This window comes from Parus major, chromosome 13 (genome assembly GCF_001522545.3).
Source record: "Parus major isolate Abel chromosome 13, Parus_major1.1, whole genome shotgun sequence".
Taxonomy (NCBI): Eukaryota; Metazoa; Chordata; class Aves; order Passeriformes; family Paridae; genus Parus; species Parus major.
In genome coordinates, this window is record NC_031782.1 from 1915419 (window position 1) to 1940326 (window position 24908).

At 52.9% G+C, this 24908-nt stretch overlaps 1 protein-coding gene across 2 annotated transcripts in view; it reads left to right on the forward strand.

Moving 5' to 3' along the window:
- STK10 (serine/threonine kinase 10) overlaps window positions 1-24585 on the forward strand; it is a 39710-nt gene extending 15125 nt beyond the window's left edge. Inside the window, exons 3-19 of one of the 2 annotated variants that reach the window (XM_015641988.3) lie at window positions 8686-8734; window positions 10896-11045; window positions 12040-12112; window positions 12719-12913; window positions 14283-14364; window positions 15104-15238; window positions 15951-16571; window positions 17742-17872; window positions 19027-19150; window positions 19809-19988; window positions 20545-20637; window positions 20798-20927; window positions 21329-21453; window positions 22100-22288; window positions 22577-22702; window positions 22928-23041; window positions 23129-24585. In XM_015641988.3, coding sequence (XP_015497474.1) covers window positions 8686-8734; window positions 10896-11045; window positions 12040-12112; window positions 12719-12913; window positions 14283-14364; window positions 15104-15238; window positions 15951-16571; window positions 17742-17872; window positions 19027-19150; window positions 19809-19988; window positions 20545-20637; window positions 20798-20927; window positions 21329-21453; window positions 22100-22288; window positions 22577-22702; window positions 22928-23041; window positions 23129-23269 — 2658 coding nt within the window. In that variant the 3' untranslated portion in view covers window positions 23270-24585. The remainder of the gene's footprint in view (window positions 1-8685; window positions 8735-10895; window positions 11046-12039; window positions 12113-12718; window positions 12914-14282; window positions 14365-15103; window positions 15239-15950; window positions 16572-17741; window positions 17873-19026; window positions 19151-19808; window positions 19989-20544; window positions 20638-20797; window positions 20928-21328; window positions 21454-22099; window positions 22289-22576; window positions 22703-22927; window positions 23042-23128) is intronic. The other variant, XM_033517640.1, reaches the window with a different exon arrangement.
- Window positions 24586-24908: the final 323 nt, after the last annotated feature.

The window sequence follows — 24908 nt, forward strand, 5'->3', positions numbered from 1 at the left end:
CAAAGTGGAAAAAGTGATGCAGCCCAGTGGATTTATTTATTATTTTTTTTGCACTTCCCTGCATTTCCAGGGTCAGCAGTTTGCTGTTCAGAGTGGAATAATTGAAGTGGGTGGTCACGTCTGCTCCACCTTGGGGGCCGTGTCCCTGCCAGCTGGGATGCTGTGGATCAGATGGCCGGCTGACATCCTCCTTCCCTTCTCTCTGCCCAACCATTCCCAAAGGCCTGCAGGTCTAAATCTTCTTCTGCTGGAAATCTGGGCAGCAGGTTCCACGAGCCCCCTCCGTGCTGTGAACATGAGCTTTAGCATTCAGCCTCTTGGCAAGTCACTCTAAATCCTGTTCTGGGTAAAACTGGGGGGTTTTCCCTTAAAACAGAGGGAAACCGAATGATTTTTAGCAACCCCCAAAAATGATTTATGTATCAGGCAAATTGCCACAGCCCAGCAGAGTTCAAGAGTGCTCCTGCAGGTACCAACACGACAACCCACAGGAGAGCAGGAACCTTTGTCTGCCACCCTTTGCGCAGGATAACGTTGCATGAAGAGGTTATTGAAGCCGTAATAATTCCTTGTGATTGCACAGCCTTGTCATCTGAACACCCTGGAACGCTTTATAAAAGAGCTGGTGTCATTATCCTGGCTCTGAGAGTGAAGGCACAGACAGGGATTTGCCTAAAGTTTCCCCAGGGGGCAAATGGCACTTGGGAATAAGTCCTGGGTGCCGAGTCCCAGTCCGGGGTTGTAACACGAGGCCGGAGTTTCATGAAAAGAAAAGCAAAGCAGACAAGAAACCTTATAGGCAAATCACTTTTCAAAGCACTTGAAAACTTTGTTTAGGACTGAATTGCAATAAGCCACGTTCCCACTTGGCTGGATCTCCAAGGGAATGCTAAGGAGCAGTGTTTGCATAGAAAGGAATATTTATGAGCTCCCCGTGGATAGGAGACAGCGCCTCGAAACCCAACTTCAGCCCAAACCCTGAATGAGGGATAGCTTGCAGGTCTAAACTTCCTTCTGTTTCAGCTATAGCCTGAAAGTTGTCATTTGGAGGGAGGGAGGGATGTCCTTTTGCAGACCTCGTGGCCTGGAGTGATCCATTGACTTCAAAGCTCTCCCTGAAGCTGTTAAACAGCAACGCTCAGGTTGTGTGATGGAGCCAGGCACCTTGTGCTGGGAACCTGGGGATGGTTAGGACAGATGGCTGTTTCCAGGGAAAGGAGTGGAAAACCTCTCAAGCCCTTTGCCACGCCTTCACCGAATTGTCCTCGTGGCCAGGCGAGGCTTTGGGGCTGTGCTGGAAATGCTGACTTCATAAAAGCCACCAGCAAACTTGTCCTGGGTCAAACTCCAGCTCTCACAGTGAGCTTTGCCCTTCTGAGATGCATCATCTCTTTTCCATGCTGACACAGACTCGGGGTACTTGAGGTTGGGGAATCTTCCCACTGAAGCAGCAACTTCTTCCTTTTTTGCTATTTATATTTGAAATTATTCTTGGAGTTTTGTAACAAAGTGAACTCGGTGGCCTCTAAAAGCTGATAACTTGGTGAGAAAAGGGATCCCACTCACAGCCCTCCAAGCAGCAAAAGCTGCTTTTTGCAACATCAAAACCGTTCAGTTGACCTCAAAGGAGTTTTTATTTGTTCTGCCAAAATTGCAGTAGGGATGGGAATATTTCTGCCAACCGTGGGGGGCAGTTCAAGGAAATATTTTGTCATCCTGCAGTGATTTAAAGGTGGAGAACTTATCCCCAGTTTCCTTAAGATCAGCAGGGAGCTCTGCATTTTGCCAGGAGTATTGACTTTGTTCTCCAGAAAGGTTTCTTGCTCTGAAACTCCCTAAACTTTGTGTTCCTCGTTTCCTTCCCTGCATCTTCTTCCCCCCACCCCTATGGGAACAGCCTTTTCTCATTTCTGATTTGAAATATTTTTCTCTGTAGGTTATTTTGTCCAGAAAAGGGGGCAGAAAAGGTTTATTATATTTAAAGTCTCTGAATGGTGTCCTTGTCCATGAGGGAAAATTGGCAAGCTTGGAGCCTTCTCTTACAGAGAGCGAATTATTTCACTTCCACCTACAGCATACTTGCCATGTCAGGCCAGCTTTTGACATTTGTGCTGTTGTGGGGCAGCCAAGAGGCTTTTGGTGGCTTCTGGGTTGTTTTGTGCCCTCTCTGGTGGCTGCTGGGAGGGCCAAAAGGTCTGTTTTGTGGGACTCCAGCTGCAGCCAGAGCTGGTGGCTTCTGCAGCTCTTGGTGGCTCTTGGGTGTTGTCCCCTTTTGTCTTGGTGGTGCTGTGGCCTCGTGGGGCTCTGGGAATGAGCTTGGGAAGGATTTTCAGGATTTTCAGCCCCCAGCAAAGAGCAGGAGCAGCTCAGCTTTGCTCTGGGGTGAGCCCATCTGGTGGTTTATGAGCAAGGCAGGCAGAATCTGCTCCCCGTTTCCTCCCGGCCCTCTGGCATGTGCGGGGTGAGGAACGTAGGGCAGGAGCTGGTGGGGAAGGTGCCAAGTTGAGTGGGTGTAGGAATGTGAGCCACCTCCTCCCCCTGCTCCGTAATGCAAACTGGATCCTTGGGAGAGGGGAAGGCTGGGGAGATAACGCAGGGGCTCGGACCAAGCTGCTCCAGCACAGCCCCACTGTGAAGGGAGAGCAGATCTGACCAAATGGGCTCCAAAAGCCAAGGTGGTGCTCCCCAAATCCATGGTCCTGCACTCCCCAGGGCTGTGAGCAGGGAGGGAGATAATCCTGGAGGTTCTGATCCCACTCTGATCTGCTCCTGGAGGTTCTGATCCCACTCTGATCTGTTCCTGGAGGTTCTGATCCCACTCTGATCTGTTCCTGGAAGTTCTGATCCCACATTCCTTATCCTGCCTCCTCTTGCAGCCACGAGGACAGCGTAGCTTCACTGGTAACCACCAGAACTTGGGTTCAGATGTCACACAGATAAAGGATGTGCCTCTTGACCCTCACTAAATGTGGTTCCTGTGCCTAAATATATCCCTGTACTCTTCCCACCAGCGAGGAATGGCTCTGTGTCTGGTGTCCATGTCACTCAGCCCCTTTCTCAATCCTGGGAAGCAGAAATGTGCCCCAGGTCTTTGCTGGGCTCAGCCCAGGGGATGTTGTGGGCTTTTGGGACAGATGGAGTCAAGTGGCTCAGGTTTGGAGGTGTTGGGAGCAGGGGAAATCCCTGCCAGATTAGAGAGGCTGGACAGGAGCAGTTCACATATCCAGGCCTCAGGATGGGGCCTCAGGTCTGTGTCCATCATTTTCTGGGAGGATTTTGGACAAACAGCCATGCCTGCCTTGTGCTGTGCTCTGCATTGGCTGCAGCCAGCGTTGCAGGGCCAGGATCCTCCCCTCCATAGGATTTGTGTGGATGTTGGCCCCTGCTCCAGATGCTCCTGACTTGTCAGAGTCCTCTCGCTGCTGTGGTGATGTGCAGAGTTTGAGAGCAGAGCCAGCTGCTGCCTCTGCCCTTTCCTTGCAGAGCAGCTGTTTTGTGGGACTTGGCAGTGCTGGGGGAAGCTGCTGGATGGGAAAGCTGGGATTCAGCAGCCCCTGTGGGTAACGGGGCAGGGAAGCTCCTGCTCTGCTAAAGCCAGGCCTGAGAGCTGCAGGAAGGTGCTGTCCTGGCCTTGCTCAGTCTCCTCTGAGTCAAGACCAAAAGCCCTGGAGTCTGTGTGGCCCTGGTGTGATCCCAGTGCTGGAAACAGGGACAGGCCTTGCTGTGACTCCTCTGCCGCTCATGGGCAGGTCTGGATCATTTCCTGCTGCTCCCCATTCCCCTGGTGCTGCTGTGGGCGGTGAGGAGCCTCAGGAGCCCTGCTCTTGTCCTGAGCTCGTTGCACTGAAGGGAAACGCTGTGCCTGCGCCAGAGGCAAGGGATATTTTGGGTTGGGGGGCTCCTGCATGGCCACGGTGTGAGGTGTCCTGCCTGTGTGTGAGGAGCAGGAGGAAGGGTGACACCAGATCTGGAGGCCAAAACCTTCACCTGCATCAGTGGTGGCACAGGGAGCTTGGCAAGCTCCCCCTGAGGGGCTGGGGGCTCTCTGGGAGGGACAGCAGGGTGGGGAGGGCTCTGCAGCTGCTCTGCTCCCCAGGGCTGAAGTTCCCAGGCCGGGGAACATGTCCTGTGTGTGCTGCTGGGCCCTGCACCTCCCTGCCACGAGTGTCACTGCAGTGGGACAAAGATCCACCTCTCCCTTGGGGTAAACTCCTTATGGAAAAGCAGGGGCTGCTGGCTAAAAAGCAGCTTTGTACAATCCACCCTAAGGGGAGGTTCTTTCCCCCTTGGCTCCTGTAGCCCAGCATGAGCAGCGTCCTCTCGTTCCCTCAGAACCTGCTGCTTCCCAAATGAGGCAGCTTTGGAAGCAGGGTCCAAAAAAAGGTGGGATTCAGCTCACAGCAGAACTGACTCAGCAGACTGACCACGGGCAGGGCCAGGGATGGGCCAGGGATGAGACAGGGATGGGACAGAGGGTGAGGGCAGGGCCAGGCAGCCTGGGGAATGTCAGGACAGCTCCTGGAACAGGGAGGTTTTATAGCTGGGAGTCCCTGAAATTGTTCTGTGCTTCTCTCACTGCCACCCTCACAGCTCATCCCTGTGTGCAGCACCAGCCCAGCTGGAGGCAGCCAGGGCCCCCAGCTCTCTCTGGCTCTTTCCCTTTTCCATTTGCTGTGTTTTTGGTGAATGTGAAGGATTTCTGCCCCTCTGGAGCACGGGAGCTGCTGGTTTTGCTGCTTTTCCTGTAAGTGGGTGATGCCAGGAAAGCCCTGCCCTGCTGGGCACCCGTGTGGACACATCTGGCTCCTTCTCCTGCCTCTCCACCCCAGCTCATCCCACTGTGCTGTCCCTGCTCCACGTGGAGCAGGACTGAGGCCTGTGCTGCTGAACACGCCTGGGGCCAGCTGTGACACTCCTTTTCCATGCCCTGCTCCAATCTGGAAAATACCCAGGTGGAAATTACTGGAAAACCCCCAGGAACTTTGTGCTCCACACTCTGGATAGAGAGAAGCTGGACCAGGTGTGATGTGTGGCAAGGAGGGAACCTGACAGCGTTTCCTTCCCCAGCTCCCTCTTCAAGTGGAGCGCGGTTTCCTTTATCAAATTTGTTTTTCTTATCTCTGCAGCCCCTCTGTGCCAGCACAGGGCTGTGCTGGGGGGGTGCTTTCCTCTGTGGGTGACAAGGACACCTCAGAGCTGCCCCAGAAACGTGGCAGAGCCACATGGGTGCCGGAGGTGGCAGCAGGATGCTGTGGCTTCCAGCAGCTGCTCACACAAACAGCCTGAGCCCCTCTGCTGCAGACTCGAGGAGGAAATCACTGAGGTTTTTCAGTTCTGATGCAGATTTTGGGCCAGGCAGGGTGGATCTGAGGGCAGCAGGATGCTGGGGGCACAGGCAGGGCCCTGTGCTCACGGAGGATTGCAGTTCTTGTAATGATATCCCACACAGGAACGGCCCTGGGAGCTCTGGAGCACCTCAGTGACCCCAAACTCCTGAGAGCTGCAGTTCTTGTCACGATATCCCTCACAGGAACAGCTCTGGGAGCTCTGGAGCACCTCAGTGACCCCAAACTCCTCAAGGTGCACTGCACAAGCAGCACAGTCCCACAGAAGCCCGCAGGCAGCCCTCACCTGCAGTGCCTTGGCAGCCCTGAGAGGACCTGGTGGCCTGGGCAGGAGCTGCCCAAAGCTTCCCCAACTGATGGCTTCTGTTTTCCACCCGTCTGTCCCTCTCTGCCTGCAAAAGGCTTTTCTGCAATGCTGCCAGGGAAGGTTGGTGGGCACTGCCCTCTGAGCCAGCTGAGTAAGAGCCAAACCCTGCTGGGGCCATCAGCTGCCCCACCCTCGGCGGCTGGGCAGTGCTTGCTGAAATTATCTTTCCAGATAAGCTTCTTGTGTGTGGTTTTCCTTTTTATTTTAGCCATGTAGAAAGTTCCAGGCACACCCAGGAGGCAGCAGCTGTCCTGCCCAGGCTGGGAGGAGCGAGCTGGGTGTCGGTGCCACCTTGGTACCTGGGCAGGAGGGGCTGGTCCTGGTTTGTCAGACCCAAAATGCTTCCAGAACCTGCTGTGGTTAACACAGGATTGAGATGAGCCGTGGGAAAAATCGAGGTGGCCAGCAAAGCCCTTTTTTCTTGGGTGGACTTCCACTTTCTTATTTCAATTTAATGTTGCCCGTTGCAAAGGTTTTTTTGAAAGGGAAACATTTTGTGGTGTCTGCACACAGACCTCTGCATTTTTGTTTTGTTGAAGGAGAAAAGGGCCCTTTTTATTCAAACTGTCACAAAGGTTTTCAGAGGTAGTGATGCTCAAATCTGTTCCTGTCCTTTCTCTTTCAACCCTGCTCCTGTGTGTGCAGCCAGAGCATCCCTTGGAGCTGTGAGTCCCTTGGCTGGGAGCTGGGCTGTGATTTGGGGCTGGGGGCTCTGGCTGTGGCTGTCACTCCCTTGTGTTGCTCAGCCAAATCAGAAATGGAGCCACCCATGAATTTGGGGGTGGCTGTAAAGGATTGGAGACTAAAACACCCATGGTGGATCTGTTGGAGCTCTGACGTGGCACAGGAACCCTGTGTCCCCCCAGCTGCCTTGGGTGAGGAAGTCCCTGGATTTCTTGTGCACAGGAAATCATTAGAAACGGGATGTTTGCTCCCTGCAGAGCCCGCAGGAGGAGGTGTGGGTGCTCCCAGCTCACACTGATGTCCCCAGGCCTGCCTTCCTACTCCCTCCATGGCAAAATGCTCTCCAGGCTGGCCCTGCTCCTGGAAGGAAGTGTGCTTGGAGAATGATCTGGGAGATTGCCAGCTGTGTTTGTTTAAATAGGATTTTTTTGGGCTGAAACGAGCTCATTATTTTTTTAGCTGGTCGGACCATCTGGCCACACCCAGAATTATTCTTTGGCATCTCTGCCCTTGTTGAAAATGCATATTTTGAAGTTTTCCGTGTTCCCAGTGCCCGGCTGCAGCCTGCTGTGCCTGGATAAACACACAGGGTCACTCCAGAGGGACTGATTCTCCTCATTTTCTCATTGCCAGACTGCAAACCTGACTGGAATTTTGTGAGGTTTGCTCTGAGGAGCCCAGGAAGGGCTGGTGGCCACTGTTGGTTTTAGTGTGCTCTGGTGGATGTGATGAGGAACACCACAGAAATACTGGGTTGAAATGATGCTCCTGGAGCTGTTTGGGGTGACAGTGGGGCACAGGGCAGTTCTCTGCCTGGGGGGACCATGGCAGGAGACAATTCCTGCCTTTCCATTTGCTCAGGAAGCTGCTGATGCTCTGGTTCAAGGTATTAAACAACACAAAAGTGTTGATATATCCCATTGATGCTCTGCTAGCCCTGTCCCTGCTGCCAGACTTCCACCTGGAGCTGTGCCAGCTGGGATTGGTTCTCCTGGTTTGGAAAGGGTTCACTTGTCTTCCCAGTCTCTTCTCTCCACCTGCCTGCTTCAAATGCTCCCCCAGCCCTGACCCCTGGTTATTCTCCTCCCATGGTGGCTCTGTCACATGTGCCACCTCTCAGTTTGTCCCCTCTCTGACTCCTTGGACCTGGGCTGATTCCAATTCCAGCTTTGCTGCATCGCAGCTCCTGCTGTTCTCCAGAACGAAGCTGTTGTCTCCCACCAGGTGAAAACTGCATTTCCCCTGCCCATGCAGAGGGTCTGAGGGGTGGGATGTGGCTTTCCTGGAGCTGCAGAATCAAACCATGGCAAACAGGGAGCTTGAACCTTCTCCCCTCAGCTCCTGGGCCAGTGCTTGGAGCTGCTTTGAGCAACGTGACCCTCTCTTGATGGGTTTAGAGAGCTGAGCTGGTAAACAGTGCTCAGGCGCTGTCCTCAGAGTCAACCCTGGCATTTCACCACTCTGGAATGTCCTGTGTCACCTCCACAAGGAGAAGAGCTTGTTGGAGAGGTGAAGCATCTTTTGTCCCTTGTAATCCCTGGCTGCAATCAGTTTATCTGAGCAGCCCCAGAGGGGAGCAGGGAACTGAGGCCAGCACAGGGCAGCTCTGGGTGATTCTGTGCAGAGGTGAGGGGAGAGGTTCTGCATCCCTGAGGTGCTGGGGCACCTGGGAGGGGTGGCAGGGACCAGGCAAGTGGGTGTGTGGGGCTGGCAGGGCTCTGCACATCCCTGGGGAAAAATGGCAAAATCTGGGGAATGTGCTCACCCTCTTTATTGACACAGTTTCCCCTCAAGCTGCTTGAAATGAGAGAGCAATGAACTACGGAGCAATGTGGGGAAATAAAAATAGTTAAAAAAAAAAACAACCCTACCCTGGAGACACGAGAGCCCTCCCCATCCCTCATTTGGCAGGGAAAATCCTGCCTGATGTCTCACAGCCACGTCAGCTCGCAGTTATCCCACCCTGCTGCAGCTCCCAAAGGCAGGGGAGGGCATGGAAACAGGGGGAGCCCAAAATCCTGAAGCTGCTGCTGGGGTCAGGTACGGGGCTGCTGGGGGTGTCACAGCCCTGGGAGGGTCCCTGGGAGCTGGGCAGGGTGTGGGATCTGACCCCGGGGCTCGGAGACCCTTGGAGAGCCCAAGGAATGTGTCCTGGGGAGCTCCCACAGCCTGGGTGGGGCTGAGGGGCAGCTCTGCCACTCAGGGAATCAAACCCAGCTTTTCTCTGCTCTCCCCTCCCTTTCCCCAGTGAGACTCAGCCTGGCTTTAACTCTCCTTTTGTTCCCCCAGATCATGATCGAGTTCTGCCCTGGTGGGGCCGTGGATGCCACAATGCTGGGTGAGTGCAGCTGTGCCCTGTGCCAGGGGCGATGCCCACGGGGCATTTCCAGCCCCCTGGCACCACCCCAGGAGCAGCCCTCAGACAGATGGCAGGCGTGGGTACCACAGCTGCCCTTTCTCTCCCAGGAGTTTGCCTATTTTCATACCCTGAGCAGAAGGTGGGGAGTTTTTGAGCTACTTTTAATGTCCTTTTGTGATTTCAGTGCTGCTGGGATCGGCAGATCACAAGGCACGGGGAAAAGGGAGAGTCTGGCTGCAGGGGAAAGCTGAATTTAAATATTTACCTGCTGGGGGCACTGGCTGTTTGGGATCCTGTTCCCACAGCTCCCAGCAGGGCTGAGAAGTTTAAGCTGGGTGCCTGTCAAGATGAATTTCCCCAGACCTTTCTGCTGACTTCTCCATACGGTATCAATCGTTTGGTGAGGCAGCAGAGCTCTGATGAGCTGCAGTTTGCAGCAATCCCAGCAATCTCCCCTTTTTTAACTCCTCCCTCGCACACAGAGAGAGCTGCTGGGTGCAGGGATGGGTGGCTGTACCCCAAAAGAGCCCTGGCTGGTGCCACTGCCCCTCTGGGGGTGACATCCCCTCTGCACAGCACATGTGACACTGACATCACCCTGCCCAGAGCCCTGGGACAGAGCCACATCTCCCTGGGGGTTACTTCTTGTCAGCCCAAGATCTTTCCAAAGGCCTCACTTTCTTTTTGTTTCAAATTTATCATCTTGAACCCAGCTCTTAAACCTCCTTTAGGGAACTTCTTTAAAGTGGCTCCAAGTCACTGGGTGAAAAAATACCTTTCCTGAAGTGCTGGGGGGGAATGAAACCTTCCTTCCCTGTGGAAATCCTCAGCAGGGGGGGTTCACCCATCTCTTGGGACATAAAAATGCTCCTGAGCATTCTCTCTGCATAGAAAACCATGAGAGAGTGGCCTGGCTGTGGCTCTGTGAGCCCTGACTGAGGGTGAGGAGGAGCTGGAGCTCAGGAATGCTCCCAGAATTCGCAAATTCAGAATTAGTACATCTCAGAGTTTCAGAAATGCTGCCTGTTCCACCTCCCCATCCCCACTGGCAGCTGGGGTCTCTTCAAAATCTTATGAACAAAACCTGTGACCTGCTGGAACTGCCTTTTTCCAGGGTGAAAATCACCAACTTTTCCCAGAGCAGGGGAGCTCCTGGTGAGGAAAGGAGGAACAAAGTGACTGAGCCAGCAGCCCCAGGCTGTGCTTAAGATCCTTGCTCTGAACTAACTCCTGGCCCAGTTGCTGGGGTCCCTCCATCAGCCCCATCTGGTGCTGTCTGAGCCCTGCTCTGCTCTGCTGGAGGAGGGATCTGCACTGCAGGGGCCTTGCTGAGGGAGGCAGGGCAGCTCAGGAGATGCTGACCATCTGGAGGGGGATGCTTTGCAGAGCTGGGGTGGTGGAGGTGGCCCAGAGCTCAGCAGGGAGGTCACGCCTGTCCCTATGAGCACCAGAAATAGAATCACAGAATCACAAAACATCCTGAGCTGCAGGGGACACACAAAATCTGGCTCCTGACCCTGCACAGGACAGCCTCAAGAATCCCACTGTGTGCCTGAGAGTGTCCAAACACTCCCTGAGCTCTGGGACTGGTGCTACCCAAAACACCAGCTCAGACCAGTGGGCAGGGATAACCCTGCTAAGCATTTAAATCATGTTCCTTTGGGAAGTGGTGTGTCCCTCGTGATGTTTAGGAACAACAGGGATAATTCCCTGGTTCCCCTGTTCCCTGGGGAATGAGGGCTCTGATGTTCATGCCTGTATTTGACACTGCTGTCCTGCAGCAGCTCCCTCTTCTCTCAGCTTCTTCAGAGACCCAGCTTCTCTGTCTTGCCAAATTGTCAGGGAATTTGCAGTTCAGACCCCATCCCAAGCATTTCTGGCTCCTCTTCCTCATCCACTGTTCCAGGGCCTCAGCTGAGCATTCCCAGGAGGGAGCTATGAGGCAGCAGCTCCAAGAGGTGGAAATTCTGATGGCTTAGGGAATAAATCACCTTAACAAACTGCTTTCCTTTGTCTCCTGCTGCTCTGACCCAGTGACAGTGACTTTACCATGCTCTGCTGGGTAACCTGGGCCTTCCTGCTGCTCAGGTGAGCATCACTTTGTCCCTGTCCTGTTTAACATCTCTGTCCCTCCCTGCAGAGCTGGACCGGGGCCTGACTGAGCCTCAGATCCAGGTGATTTGCCGCCAGATGTTGGAAGCTCTCCACTACCTGCACAGCAAAAGGATCATCCACAGGGACCTGAAGGCTGGGAACGTGCTCCTCACCCAGGATGGGGACATCAAGCTCGGTGAGTCCCTGGCACCACTCCATGCTCACCCAAAGCCAGCTGGAATGTGGGGTTTGGATGTTCCTGAGTGTGTTGGGATCAAGGGATGGAGCTTCTCTGCTGCCTGAGAGGAGCAGCAGGATGAGGAGGGGAAGATTTTGCTCCACAGAAAGGCAAAAGGAGCTGCGTGCTGTGCTGAGCCCCCTGGCCACAGCCACGTTCAGGCCCCCGATGGATTTTTCTCCCCTGAGTTTGTTTAATCCCTCTCTGAACCCGATTTTTGTGCCTTTTGGCCTGCTGAGCATCCTGTGCAGGGTGCCAGTTGGCAGGGCTGGGAGCTGGAAGAATTCCTCTTATCTGCACAGCAGGTTTGGTGGTGACAGGGGGAGGGTTGCCAAGGGGTTCCTTTGCCAGTTCGCTCTGCTTTGGAGTTAAATTGGCACCCAAAGACCTGCTGGGGGAGGAGAGGGTGGATTTATCTGCAGGAACTGGTCAGAGCATGCCACCAGGGCTGTCCTGGAGAGCAAACCCACCTGCAGTGGGCTCAGTACCCTCTGCAGCTCTGAGCAATTTCATTTGGGATCGCTTCAGCTCAGAAGGGACAAAATCAGAGAGAGTCATCTTGCAGTGGCTGGAGAGGAGAGAAGGAATGGAACAGCACTTTGGTTTTTCTGCTGTAAAATCAAGCTTTTTGCTAGGAAATAAGTCCTGAAATCTACCATGGAGCTGCTTTTGTTTGCAGAAAAGAGCTCAATTTCCTCCTAAACGTGTAAGGTTTGGCAGGAGGGGGTTGTTGTGCCTGTTTTATAGTACATGGGAGAGGAAAATCCTGGGGGTCATGTACCCCAAACCAAGTTCAGTTCCTGATGCTCAGCTGGGAGGACACAGCCCGTGGTATCACGTTCTTGCCTTCAGTGTGTGTTGTTTGCTTTCCAACCTATGTCTCAGCCAAATGTGCTAACTCAGAAGGGTTTTTCAGTTTTCCTCCAGCCTCTAATGTTCCTGCTCTTTGCAGCTGACTTTGGAGTGTCTGCCAAGAACATGAAAACCTTGCAGAAGCGAGATTCCTTCATTGGGACCCCTTACTGGTGAGTCCCTGCTTGCTGAGAAATCCTGAAAATCAGATTAAGCTGGCTCTGACGGCTTTGGGTGTGTTGGACCGCGGTGCCTTAGGATGGGAGGGTTTTAATGAGGATTCTTGGCCATTTTCTTGACATTTAAGGGTTTTCCTTGCCTGAGCAGAGCTGTGAGCAGCCTCGGTGGTGTGGGAGCTCAGCAGAGCCAGCAGAGGGGTCACGGTGCTCCAGGCTTGGAGCGAGGGACACACGAGTGTGCTCTCCCTGCTCCCCACACCCCGGGGCTGGGATGGGCTTTGAAGCCACTCCAAGCACATGGGAACGAGTCCCTGCCCCAGAAACACAACCTCTAAATCACCCGACTTGCTGAAGGAGGGGAATTGCGGGGATTAATTGATGCTCTGGAGCAACATCCGCGCCAGATGTCAACGGCCTGGGGGTTTGCAGGGGCTGTCTGGCTGCTCTGAGGAGGAGACAGGGCTTGCACCCTGTGGAGAAGATGCTGCTGCTTCTGCAAGCCGGGGCTGGGGGGCAAAGCTGTGCTTCCTGCAGCGCTGGGGGTTATTTGAAGCGTTTAATTGCCGCGGCCTCAGCCCGGCCCTGCTGTGCCCTCCGCAGGATGGCCCCGGAGGTGGTGATGTGCGAGACCATGAAGGACACTCCCTACGACTACAAGGCTGACATCTGGTCCCTGGGGATCACCCTGATCGAGATGGCCCAGATTGAGCCACCCCACCACGAGCTGAACCCCATGAGGGTCCTGCTGAAGATCGCCAAGTCCGAGCCGCCCACGCTCAGCTGCCCTTCCAAATGGTGAGGGGGCAGCACAGGGGGCAGCTCCCGGCTCCCACACACGAAAACCAGGAGCTTTTAGCAGCTCTCTCTCACTGGAGTCGGGTTTAGCTGCGCTCCAGGTGCAGCTGTGTGGATGTAAGGTGTAAGGCAGGATGCTCACGGTGTGCTCACGGTGTCCAGGCAGCACAGGGAGAGCTGCTCCCCACCCAAAGAGCCCCCAAAGCCAGGGGTGACACCATGGCTGCTCTCAAAACAACCCGTGTGTATGAAAGGCAGATTTTCCTCTAGAGCTGAAGATGGCCAAGAGCTCCAGAATTGCTTTCCCTGAAGTCTGGAAAGCCACTTCTGCATGTAAAAGAAAACTAGCCAGTTAATTTTTATTTTATTTTATTTTATTTTATTTTATTTTATTTTATTTTATTTTATTTTATTTTATTTTATTTTATTTTATTTCATTTCATTTCATTTCATTTCATTTCATTTCATTTCATTTCATTTCATTTCATTTTATTTCTTTTTATTTCTTTTTATTTTATTTTATTTTATTTCTTTTTATTTCTTTTTATTTCTTTTTATTTCTTTTATTTTACTTTATTTTACTTTATTTTACTTTATTTTATTCTATTTTATTGTGTCCTATTCTATTTATTTAGTTTTTTATTTTATTTTAGTCTATTTATTAATTTAGTTGTTTTGTTTTCTTTTTTTTAATTTTATTTTACTTTATTCTATTTTATTCTATTTTATTCTATTTTTCTATTCTATTCTAATCTAGTCTATTCTATTCAGTTATTTTATTTTGTTTTATATTTTATATTATTTTATATTATTTTATATTATTTTATTTTATATTATTTTATATTATTTTATATTATTTTATATTATTTTATTTTATTTATCACAAAAATTGCTGCAGGACAGCCAGCAGCAAATTCCTGGCAGAGCACTGGAGTCAGAGCGTGGTGCCAGCAGTGCCGGGACTGTCCCAGGCAGCAGGCAGGGTGGGAAGTGCCTGTGGAGCTGCTCGGAGCTGACATCAGGGCTCTGCAGCTCCGAGCTGCGCTTTGCAGGCTGAGGGTGCCCTCTATGGGGTTACTGCTCCTTCCCAGCCGCCCTTCCCCAGCAGGGCTCTGCTTTTGTCCCTTCTGGGGACATCTGCTGTGTCCTGCCTCTGCCCTGGCCCTGGGGCTGGGCACAGCTCAAAACTGCTCCCTGCCCTGCCCTGCTGCTGCTCCTCCTCCAAATATCCAGAATTACTGAGCGCCTTTCCCAGGGGAGCAAAATGCTGCCTGCAAGCTGGGACAGAAGCTGCTGAGGGATCAGCCTGATCCCTCTGCTATTTGAGGCCTTTCCTCTGCTGAATTCCTCACCGCCAGCTGTGTTTAAGGTCCCTGGAGTTCAGAGATTTCCTGAAGAAGGCGCTGGACAAGAACCCGGAGACCCGGCCCAGCGCTGCCCAGCTGCTGGAGGTAGGGACCAGAGCAGTGACCCCAGACCGGTTTCAGATTATTTCTACCTTCTTTAGAAAGCTCATAGCATTTTTCAGCCACTAAAATGCTCCAAAACAGGATCAGCAGTGTTTTTTTTCCCTTTGGAGCAACCTGCAGAGTCCCTATGGACACCATCTGGAACAGAAACAGCTCCTGCTGCCTGAAAACGCCCATGTGGCAGCCAGCTCGGGCTGTACCTGGTTAGCCCTGACTGAAATTCAATTCCTTTCCTCTCGTCCCTTCCCAAAATCACAGCAAAAAACTGGTTCCCTGCTGGCTGCAGCTCCCTCGCTGTCTGAACCCAGGGACTTCACACTTTTGCTGCAGCTCAGCACCAACAGCCTGCTGTGAGCACTGAGTTATTCCATCCCCATTCCAATTAAACCTTCCCCAAGGCTCTCTTTGCTCCCAGGGATCCTGCAGACTGCTCCTGCCCTGCTCCTGCTGACATTCTGTGGGCACATGTCCCCTTCTTTAAATGCTGCTGCTTTTTTTGGGGGAGGTGGTTCTGCCATAAAGCAGTTTTGGGGAGCATCTGTGTGCACAATGTGCCCTGAACCCCAGCCCCACTTCTCCCCTGTGAATTCCTCTGGGGGTAAATCCCAGTGACACCACAAAAAACCAAACCCTCAGGTCCTTGAAAGCCAAAAGTCATCCTGGAGCTCACGAGGTGTGATTTTGGCCTGCTCACATTTTTCATTTGTGCTCGGTTTTTCAGCATCCCTTCGTCAGCAAGGTCACCAGCAACAGGGCCCTGCGGGAGCTGGTGGCCGAGGCCAAGGCTGAGGTGATGGAGGAGATCGAGGAGAGTCGGGATGAAGCAGAGGAGGATGATTCCTTGGATTCTGCCTCGGTGAGCAGCTTCACCGCTGTGGCTGTGCTGGGGAGAAAGAACCTGGCAACTTTTCCAGACTCCAAAAACTCTTCTGGGACACAGCAGGTGGAGGGGGAAGTGGCTGCTTGGCAGGGAGGGGCTGGATTTTGGGTGTCTGCCGAGGGCAGAGTGGTGCTGGGGGGTGGCCCAGTGCCCAGTCACAGGAGGGGCTCACAGAAAGTGGTTAAAAAACAAAAGGAGAAGGGTAAAAAAGAAAATAAGCCCTGATGTAGGCTGGAGAAGCTGGAGAGGAAGAAAAGCAGCACATGGAGGGACCACCAGCCTGAGGAGGGAGCTGGGCAGATCTGGCTCGTTGAAGGGGACATCTCAGAGCTTCTGGGGGTCACATCTCGACCTCCCTCCTCTGTCACAGAGGGAAGTGGCTCATCCGTAGTGGAGTTATCCATGAGAAAATGAGTTTGGTGTGCAAAATCATCTGCTTCTTAAGGACGTGCAGGTTCTGGGGCTTTTTCATCATTCCCCTGCCTCCCACCCAGGATCCGTAGTCCTTGGGGCCACAAACCTGGGGAAAGGTGGAAACACCCCAGAGCAGATGTCCTAAAAGGGAAATCCCCTCCCACTGAGTGTTTGGTTCAGGGTGACCTTGCTCTGAAGGAAGGGCCTTGTAGCCCGTGCAGTTGTGTTGAGTGGTGGTGCCAAACCCAACATCTGCCCTCCCCTGTCTTTGCAGCCCCCTGGGAATCACAAGCGGGACCCCTCCGAGGTGAGCCAGCTGAGCTTTGATGGGGAGAAACCTCCGGACTTGCCCAAAGCTGGGAACGGCTCCGTGGGGACCGGCAAGGACCCCACAGAGGCCCAGAGCCACAAAGTCTCAGATAAAAGGATGAGCAGTGACAATGACAAACTGGAGAGCAACCACTCCTCGAAACCCAGCTCGGCCTCCTCGGGCACCCAGGACAAGCCGGACATCATCCTGCAGCCAGGACATTTGGGTAACTCAACGGAGGGGAACAAGGAGCCAAGGCTGGGCAAAGAGGAGAGGAAGAGCCTTGAGGAGAGGAAGAGCCTTGAGGAGAGGAAGAGCCTTGAGGAGAGGAGGAGCATTGGGGAGAGGAAGAGCATCGGGGAGAGGAAGAGCATCGTGGAGCGACCAGAGAGTGTTCTCCTGGAGAACTTGAGCGAGGAGAAGCTGGCCAATGGCAGCCTGGAGCCCCTGGGGCCGTTCCCCAGCAGCCGCTCCAAAAGGGACTCGGATTCGGGCAGCACTTCAGCCTCCGAGAGCATGGACCTCACCATCTCCTTGTCTGCTGACCTGTCCCTCAACAGGGAGAGCGGCTCCATCTCCCTCAAGGTGAGAGTGGTGCCAGAGGGTGCTGCAGAACGTGGAGGAGGGAGGAACCCTTCCCTAGGGAAAGCTTTCCAGGGTTTGTTTTCCATGTTACCTGTCTCAGCCAGGTTCAGCTGTGCCAGGGGGACGTGTCCTCAAGTGAAGGAGAAGCTCTTGGTGGAGCTGCTGAAGGTTCATGTGTCCTCTTCTGTGCCAGGACACTGAAATCAGGGGAGGTCTGATGACTTGTGTCTATTTTGGGTGAAGTAACCACAGCACGAGCCCTGTCCTTGCTCTAGTGTGAAACCCCAAATGGGACTTCCTAAACTTTACCCATGGTCCATCACTCTGCTGCTCTTCCCTAGAACACTCGATCCCAGGGAAAAGTTCATCTGGGCTTGTGCTCTCAGTTTTCCCAGCCTGCCCCACATCTGGCCTGGTTTGTGTCAGCAGTGATTGCACAAAGACCTCCCAGGCTTCTTGGCTTTTGCCAGAGCTCCTGGAGGCTGGGGATGCTTGACCTGGAGCTGCCCAGGTCAGCAGGGCTTAGAGGAAGAGGCAAAATAACGGGAATGGTATTTGCTGAGCTCCAGGAGAAGAACTGCAGTGACTGGAGGGGGCAGAGGGATGTGTTGCACAAGATCTTTGTCACATTGCCTGCATGAGTGAGAACTTCCCAGCACAGAAACGTGCCTAAAAACCTTCCTTGGCAAAACTTTCCCCACCTCCTGCTGGGAGCTGGAGAACCAACATCCCCCAGAGGAGCCTGCAATCCCTAATGATTGGAAATGTGATGCTCTTGCACAGGAATTCCCCCTCCTCGTGACCTTTCCAGGACACCTGGTCTCCAGGAGGAGGAATACAATGCCACATGTAGACTTGCTCTCTGAGTTGGTCCTCTGGAAGGGGAAAGGAGTTTTTTGGGTTTTTTCAGGGAGTAATCCATTTTAGATCATGTGAGGAGGGGTCTTTGGGAGGTGGGTTGGGTTTCTTCAGTGTGGAAGTCCCGCTGCTCTGTGGTTTGGTAGCCAGGCTGGATCTCCAAATTCACTGATGCTTTGTGCTCCTTGTGGATTCCTTGTGCACGTTTCTCATGAACAATGGCATTAAAAGCGCTCTGAGGGCTCCAGCCCAGCTGTTGCAGCCCTGGGGAGCTGCTTCACGGGCTCCTCCTCTCCTTCCTGCCCACGCCAGGACTCCCAGATGCACAAGAAGACCCTGAAACGCACCCGCAAGTTCGTGGTGGACGGGGTGGAGGTGAGCGTCACCACCTCCAAGATCATCAGCGAGGATGAGAAGAAGGATGAAGAAATGAGGTTTCTCAGGCAAGTGGGGCACTGGGATGGAGGGAGGGCAGGGATTTCCTCTCTGTGAGCTAATTCAGGGGATACCTGAAGTCCTCTTGTCATCTGTCTTGGTCCCCTTGGACGGGAGAAGGAGGGATTCAGCTCAAGACGCAGCAGGACTGTGACCAGGGGAGCTTTGCTGTGTCTGGCCCTGTCCTTTGGGGATGGCTGAACGTGTCCCCAGGGCTGCAGATGCCTGGCTCAGTGGAAATTAGCTCAGAAATCTTCTCAAGATGTTCCTCTCCCTTTTGTTCTCGAATCTCCTCAGACTTCGTTAACAGAAAAGCCAAGGGAGTTGTAAACTCCTGGAGCATTATTTAATATTCATGGGTGTATCCTCCCTGCTTGATGACTCCTTTGCAGATCTTACAGCTTTTAAATCTCCTTGACTTGTTCTCAGAAAGAGAAGCTGCTGTTCCTAGCACTGAAATGAAAAGGCCCTTAAAATAATTAAAATACAAATTGTTTCATTTGATGCTCAATTCCAGGCTCCCTAGTGCTGCTCTTGGGGACTCCCTGAGAGGATAACTTGTCCTAAACACTTTGTGTCCCTGGGGCTGCCTTATTCCTCAGCCCAAATATCAGATTTATGTAAAAGCTCATTAGCAGAGCTCATTTACTGCTGAGCTGGATGAGAGGAGGGATGCAGTCTCATCAAAGATGGGTCAGAATTTGGGAGAATGGCCCTTTTTGCCACCCAGGTGTGGATAAGAATGGATACAGATTAAAGAGGCCAGGCCAGAGCAGTCCAGCTTGGGATTTGAGGCCCAGTGAGCACTAACCCAGCTGGCACAATGGCTATTTGGGCTGCTGGGGGACACCAGTGCCTGCAGAATCACCTCAGGAGCCTTGCCAGGGCTTGTTCGGGAAGCTGTGGATGCTAACTGGCCTTACCTGTAGAAGCTGGTGGTTTTCCAGCCATTCCCATAAAGCAGCATCCAGCTTCCTTCAGTGTCCCAGTGCCTGGAGCACGTCAGGATCCCCCTCCTTGCCTGTGCTCGGGGCAGGGTGCTGTGGGCTGGAGGTGCAGCTTCCACTCCCTGCTGAAATGCTCTGCTTGTGGATGTGACCATCTCTGCCCATCACATCCCAGCGGCCTGGCCTGACCCCGCGCTTCTCTGTCCCCTCTGCAGGCGCCAGGAGCTGCGGGAGCTGCGTCTCCTGCAGAAGGAGGAGCACAGGAACCAGGCCCAGCTGAACAGCAAACACCAGCTGCAGCTGGAGCAGATGCTGCGGCGCTTCGAGCAGGAGATGATGGTAGGAGGGCAGGGAAAAGCCCTGGGAATCAGCTGGGAATGCAGCTCCTCTGCAGGTGCCCCACACGGGGATGCTCTCTGGGTTGAAACAACCTTGGGCATCGCAGGAACCCCTTTGGGATTTGGAGCATGGATAGAGGTTTTGTGGGCATTAAGCACCCTGCAGCTTGGGAAGCACTGACAGCCTTTGCCAGTTGTTCTGGACTTTCTCTCTTTAATGATCTTTTATGTCTGTTCATGGTTAGTGTGAGAAACAGTTTATAGTGCTGTTGAAATTCACAGGAAAAAAAAACCCAACCCAATCTTTATATAAGAAAGCAGCATGACCTGAGTGTGACAGCAGGAAATCTGGCAAGGCTTTGAGTGTAAATTGAATAAACTGGGCTCACACACTTGGTCCCTTCTTCTGAAATAAAATAATATTGCAGTTAATCACAGAATGGTTTGGGTTGGAAGGGACCTTAAAGGTCTTCTCCTTCCATGGCACTGCTGGAGCACTTTGTGAGGTGCTGGTTGGAATTTTCCCTCCTCTGTAAAGAGATTTAATCCAAGCAGGAACAATCCCCTACCCCTTTTTTTTTTATTTTTCACTTTTCTTTTTAACCTTTTGGAAGCGGAGAGGAGGCTGAGGCTGTTCCCTTGGTTCCTCTCCCGGGCAGGCAAAGAAGAAGTTCTATGACACGGAGCTGGAGAACCTGGAGAGGCAGCAGAAGCAGCAGATCGAGAGGATGGAGCAGGATCATTCCCTGCGCCGGCGCGAGGAGGCCAAGCGCATCCGTCTGGAGCAGGAGCGCGACCACGCCCGCTTCCTGGAGCAGCTCAAGATGATGAAGAAGGAGGTAAAAATGGGGATGGGAGGGAGGGAAGCGGCTTTCCTGCACCTCTTTCTTCCTGGGGAGCTTCAGCATTTCTCATGGTAGAGCTGGAGGGGAGAGCAGTTGGTGTTTCATGAGGATACACCTGGTTTGGGGTGATTCCTGAGGTGTTTGGGGTGATTCCTCGGGTGTTTTAGTGATTCCTGATGTATTTTGGGTGTTTCCTGAGGTGTTTGGGGTGATTCCTCAGGTGTTTGGGGTGTTTCCTGAGGTGTTTTGGGTGACTCCTGAGGTGTTTTGAGTGATTCCTGAGGTGTTTTGGGTGATTCCTGATGTGTTTTTTGTGATTCCTGATGTATTTTGGGTGATTCCTGCTGTATTTGGGGTGATTCCTGATGTATTTGGGGTGATTCCTGAGGTGTTTTGGGTGTTTCTTGAGGTGTTTGGGTGATTCCTGTGGCCCTTCCAGGTGAGGGAAGGGCCACAGGAATCACAGGAAGGCTGAGCTGTTCAGTGACTCGAGGTGGGGTTGTTCCTGGCCTCAAGTGACCCTCAGAGAAATTTAATTTCCTCCCCCCAGGTCAAGAACGAGGTTGAGAAGCTGCCACGGCAACAGCGCAAGGGGAACCTGAAGGCGAAGATGGACGACTTCACCCAGAAAAAACAAACCATGGTGAGGCTCAGGGAAGATCCCCCCAGTTCCAGGGTTGGGAAATGTGCAGTAGAATAAATCATCCTTCCTGCTGGAGAGACAGGCTCTGAAACACCAGCAGCTCCTTCCCAAGCTGCAGCAGAAGGAGGGCTGATGGTGGCACTGCTGGGTTTTTTAACAGGAACAGGAGTTTTTGGCCAAGCAGAAGGAGGACCTGGAGCAGGCCATGAAGAACATCACAGCCCAGAACAAAAGAGAGATCTGCGACAAGGAGCGCGAGTGCCTCAACAAGAAGCAGCAGCTGATGAGAGGTGGGTGGCAAAGGCTGTGAGGGAGGGGAAGGAGTGCTGTAACCAAGGGTTTATCCAGCCCTGGCTCTTCCCACACAGCAGATGCTGTGACAGAGTTGCAAGCTGGCAGGATGGGATGTGGAAAAAAACCAGCCTTGCCAGGTCCTGTCTAAATGTTTAACAATAATAATACTTAGTGCTTTAATCTTCAAAGTGCTTTACAAATATGAACCAATTAGGCTTCATAATTGCAAGAAATCAGGCTCCAACATGGTTTGCAACCGATTTCTCTTGGAAAACAGGAGGTGAATGATCACCCCCAACATCTGCTGCCCTGTTTGTGTGCAGAGGTGGCTTGGGACACTGTGTGTGACCAGGATGAGAGGCCAGGGTGGGTGATCTGCTCCTTCTCCTCCCCACAGACCGGGAAGCTTGCATCTGGGACCTGGAAGAGCGGCAGCAGCAGGAGAAGCACCAGCTCGTCAAGCAGCAGCTGAAGGACCAGTATTTCCTCCAGAGGCACGAGCTGCTCCGGAAGCATGAGAAGGTGAAGGCTTTGCACCTTCCCACACTGCTGTGGGTCAGGAAAGGGTCCTGGGTGTTTCTCTGCCAGGCTGAAAAGGGGGAAATCACCCAGATTGTGGTTCAATCCCTAAATGAGCCATTCACTTAAGAGCTGGACCCAATGATGGTCCAGTTCCAAGTCAGAATATTCTGTAATTCTATGAATTTTTTAATTCTGAGGGTAAGGTGGGAGTTAAAGGGCTTGGTCATTATTAGTGGGAAAGGACCAGAAAAAAGCTGGTGTGTCGAGAAGGCAATAAAGCCTTCTTGCCTGGGACATGTGCTCTGTGGTGCATGAATTTAATGTGTGAGAAGTTGGGAATTTTGAGGGACTTTTCTGGAAATCTGCCCCTGCAGATTTAGCAGGTTGATTTAGCAGGTTGATTTAGCAGGTTGATTTAGCAGGTTGATTTAGCAGGTTGATTCCCAGAGCAGGGCATGTGAAGACTATTTCCAGCCCCTTCTCCTCTGCTTTCCCAGCACGTTCAATCCGTGCCATCCCCTCTTGTCCCTTTGTGAGTGCCACCAGCCGCTCCCACGCTACCCCCAATTCTGCCCTCCAGCTGTCTGTGTTCTCCTCAGGCCTCTGGGGAGGGGTCCCTGCTCCTCTGAGCCCTGTGTGTCTGCAGGAAAGGGAGCAGATGCAGCGCTACAACCAGCGCATGCTGGAGCAGCTGAAGGTCCGGCAGCAGCAGGAGAGGGCCCGGCTGCCCAAAATCCAGCGCAGCGAGGGCAAGACGCGCATGGCCATGTACAAGAAGAGCCTCCACATCCACTCCAGCGGCAGCGCCGCCGAGCAGAGGGAAAAGATCAAACAGGTCAGGGCCTGAAAAGGCACCAGGAGTTTGAGGCTTGGTTGGGAGGAGAAGGGGGTTTGGGGAAATGCAGCTGTTTCCAGATTTTAACTTGCTGCTGGGTTAGAGGGCTCTGTTTTGTGGCATCACGGGTGGTTTTGGGTGCTGTCTCCATTGTGACTTGTATTGGGAAGCATCCTCAGGGTTTCTCCTTCTTTCCTGTGTGATAATGGAAGCTGGGCTGGTCTCTCAGCCAGCCCCAGAGACCAGAGCAATGCTGCCTACACGAGCACCTGCTTTTCTCTCCGCCAGTTTGCTCTGCAGGAGGAGAAGAGGCAGAAAGCAGAGCGGCTGCACCAGCAGCAGAAGCATGAGTCGCAGATGAAGGACATGCAGGCCCAGTGTGAGAGCAACACCAACGAGCTCCAGCATCTCCAGGTACTTGTCCCTTATGGCTTGGTCTCCCAGAGCTGCCTGTGCAGGTCTCAGTCTCTGGAGAAGTGGCTGCAGAGGACTGTCAGGAGTTGATGTCCCCTTGCTCTTGCCTTGAGAGGTTTTTGTTGCCGTGTCTAAACGTGGAGCTCAGAGCTCTGAGTGTCTCTGAGCAGGGCAAACCCTGTTTGACCTGCTTGATGAGTGTTGTGTTTGGTGATGTGCTTTTAGAATGAGAAGTGTCACCTCCTGATAGAGCACGAAACCCAGAAGCTGAAGTCTCTGGATGAGAACCACAACCAGCACATGAAGGAGTGGCGGGAAAAGCTGAGACCACGGAAGAAGGTGGGGTGTGAGCAGGGTGTCCTGGACAGTGCCCATAGCCCCAGAACAATCTCAAACTCAGCTCTTGTGTTGTTCTCTTTGCCCAAGGCCCTGGAGGATGAGCTGAACCAGAAGAAGCGTGAGCAGGAGATGTTCTTCAAGCTGAGCGAGGAGGCCGATGGACAGATGCCAGTGTCCCCGACCAAACACGCCAAGTTCGTTCCCTTCAGCTCCTCAGAGAGTTTGTAACACCTGGCAGGCCACCAGCTGGTACTGGCCATGTCCTCCTGGGCTGCAGGGGGCAGCTTGGACTTGGAAAGCCCTCTCAGCAGCCCCTCCTCACCACAGCACCCTCGCTCTGCCTGGGATAAACGTGGCCTCTGCGCTGAGGGATGCTGACTGGAACTTGGGGTGGCTTTCCCAGGAGCTCCAGGCTGGGAATTGGGGCAGGACCCTCTCTGGATTGTACTTGCACTGTTGGCTGGATGCTTCCTGGGTGAGCCTGGTGCTCACTAGGTTTGTCAGCTCAGGCTGGAGCAGGGACCACTCTGATCAGGAGAGGCAGCCACTCAGGGCAGGGCTGTCACCTCCCTCTCCACCGTGGCTGCTCCTGTCCCAGTCCTCTGTAAAGGCCTGGCCTGGGCCAGAGCAGCTTTGGCATTGTCTTAAACTCACCTTGGCCTTAGACTTACTCCTCTCCACTGTGGTGTTTTTTTTGCCACAGAGACACAGAGATTTGGGGGGTTTTTGCCTAGGGAGGGCTGGGTTTTTTCTTTCCTCCTCCTCCCCACACAGACTGTGCAGAAAGGGGCTGGATGTCCTCCCAAAGATGCTTCTGCTCTTCCTTTGCTGTGGCCACTGGCAGCACAGCCCTGCTGGCACTGAGCTAACCCTCTGCTATCAGGGGCTGCGTTCTGGGGTGATTAAACTGCCCAGCTTTGGTTCTTGAAGAAGTGGAAGTGCAGAGGGAGAGGTTGGGGCCAGTGCTCAGTCCTGCAGTGACACAGGTGAGGTGTCTGTCACTGTCACCTGCCTTTGGGCTGAAGGGTGTCACTGCCAGAGCTCTCATCATCATCACACAGGTGCTTGAGGCTGCTTTTTAAGTCCTTTCTGCGTGGGGCCATGTGGGTGAGCCAGCCTGGCCAGCGAGTTATGGCTGCAGAGCATTGTTAGGGAGGAGCAAAGTGGAACAAGGGAAATGCAAAGGGGGCTTGTTGCTCCCAGCACCTCCTTTCCCACTGATGTCCCATCTCCTTGTGATGTGCCACAGCTTTTGGGATGGTTCTCCTGGCTGGGAGTCGTGGGCAGAGGGGCAGAGCAGGTCCTCTGTCCTTTCTGTCCCCTGCACAAGGCAGGGCTTGGCTGAGCTGCTGCGTGGGACTGGGAGCACAGAGCTGGGGAGGGGGTCAGGGACCTCACTGGCAGCACCTTCTTCTCTACACAACCCAAAGGTGTAAGGCAGCACTTACGTCTTTCTCTGGACAACATTGTTTGTTTTAGACCTGATTCTTTAGCAAGAAAAAATATTTCTGCTTTAAAAAAAAATAAATATATATATATATATATATATGAGAAACAAGTTGTTATTTTCAAGCCCCCTCTGTTGATTTACTGGCATTTCAGGGAAAGGTGGTATGTGATGTGCCTCACTTCTATATATATATATATATATGAGAAACAAGTTGTTATTTTCAAGCCCCCTCTGTTGATTTACTGGCATTTCAGGGAAAGGTGGTATGTGATGTGCCTCACTTCCAGGTACTGGGCTGAAGCAGACAGCCCCCAGATCTTGAATTCTGTGTCTGGGGAGTGCATTTCCTACTCTTTTAGAGCTCCTAATCCATATTTATAAGCTTCCTGCAAGCTAGCAAGACTCTTTGGGCCATTC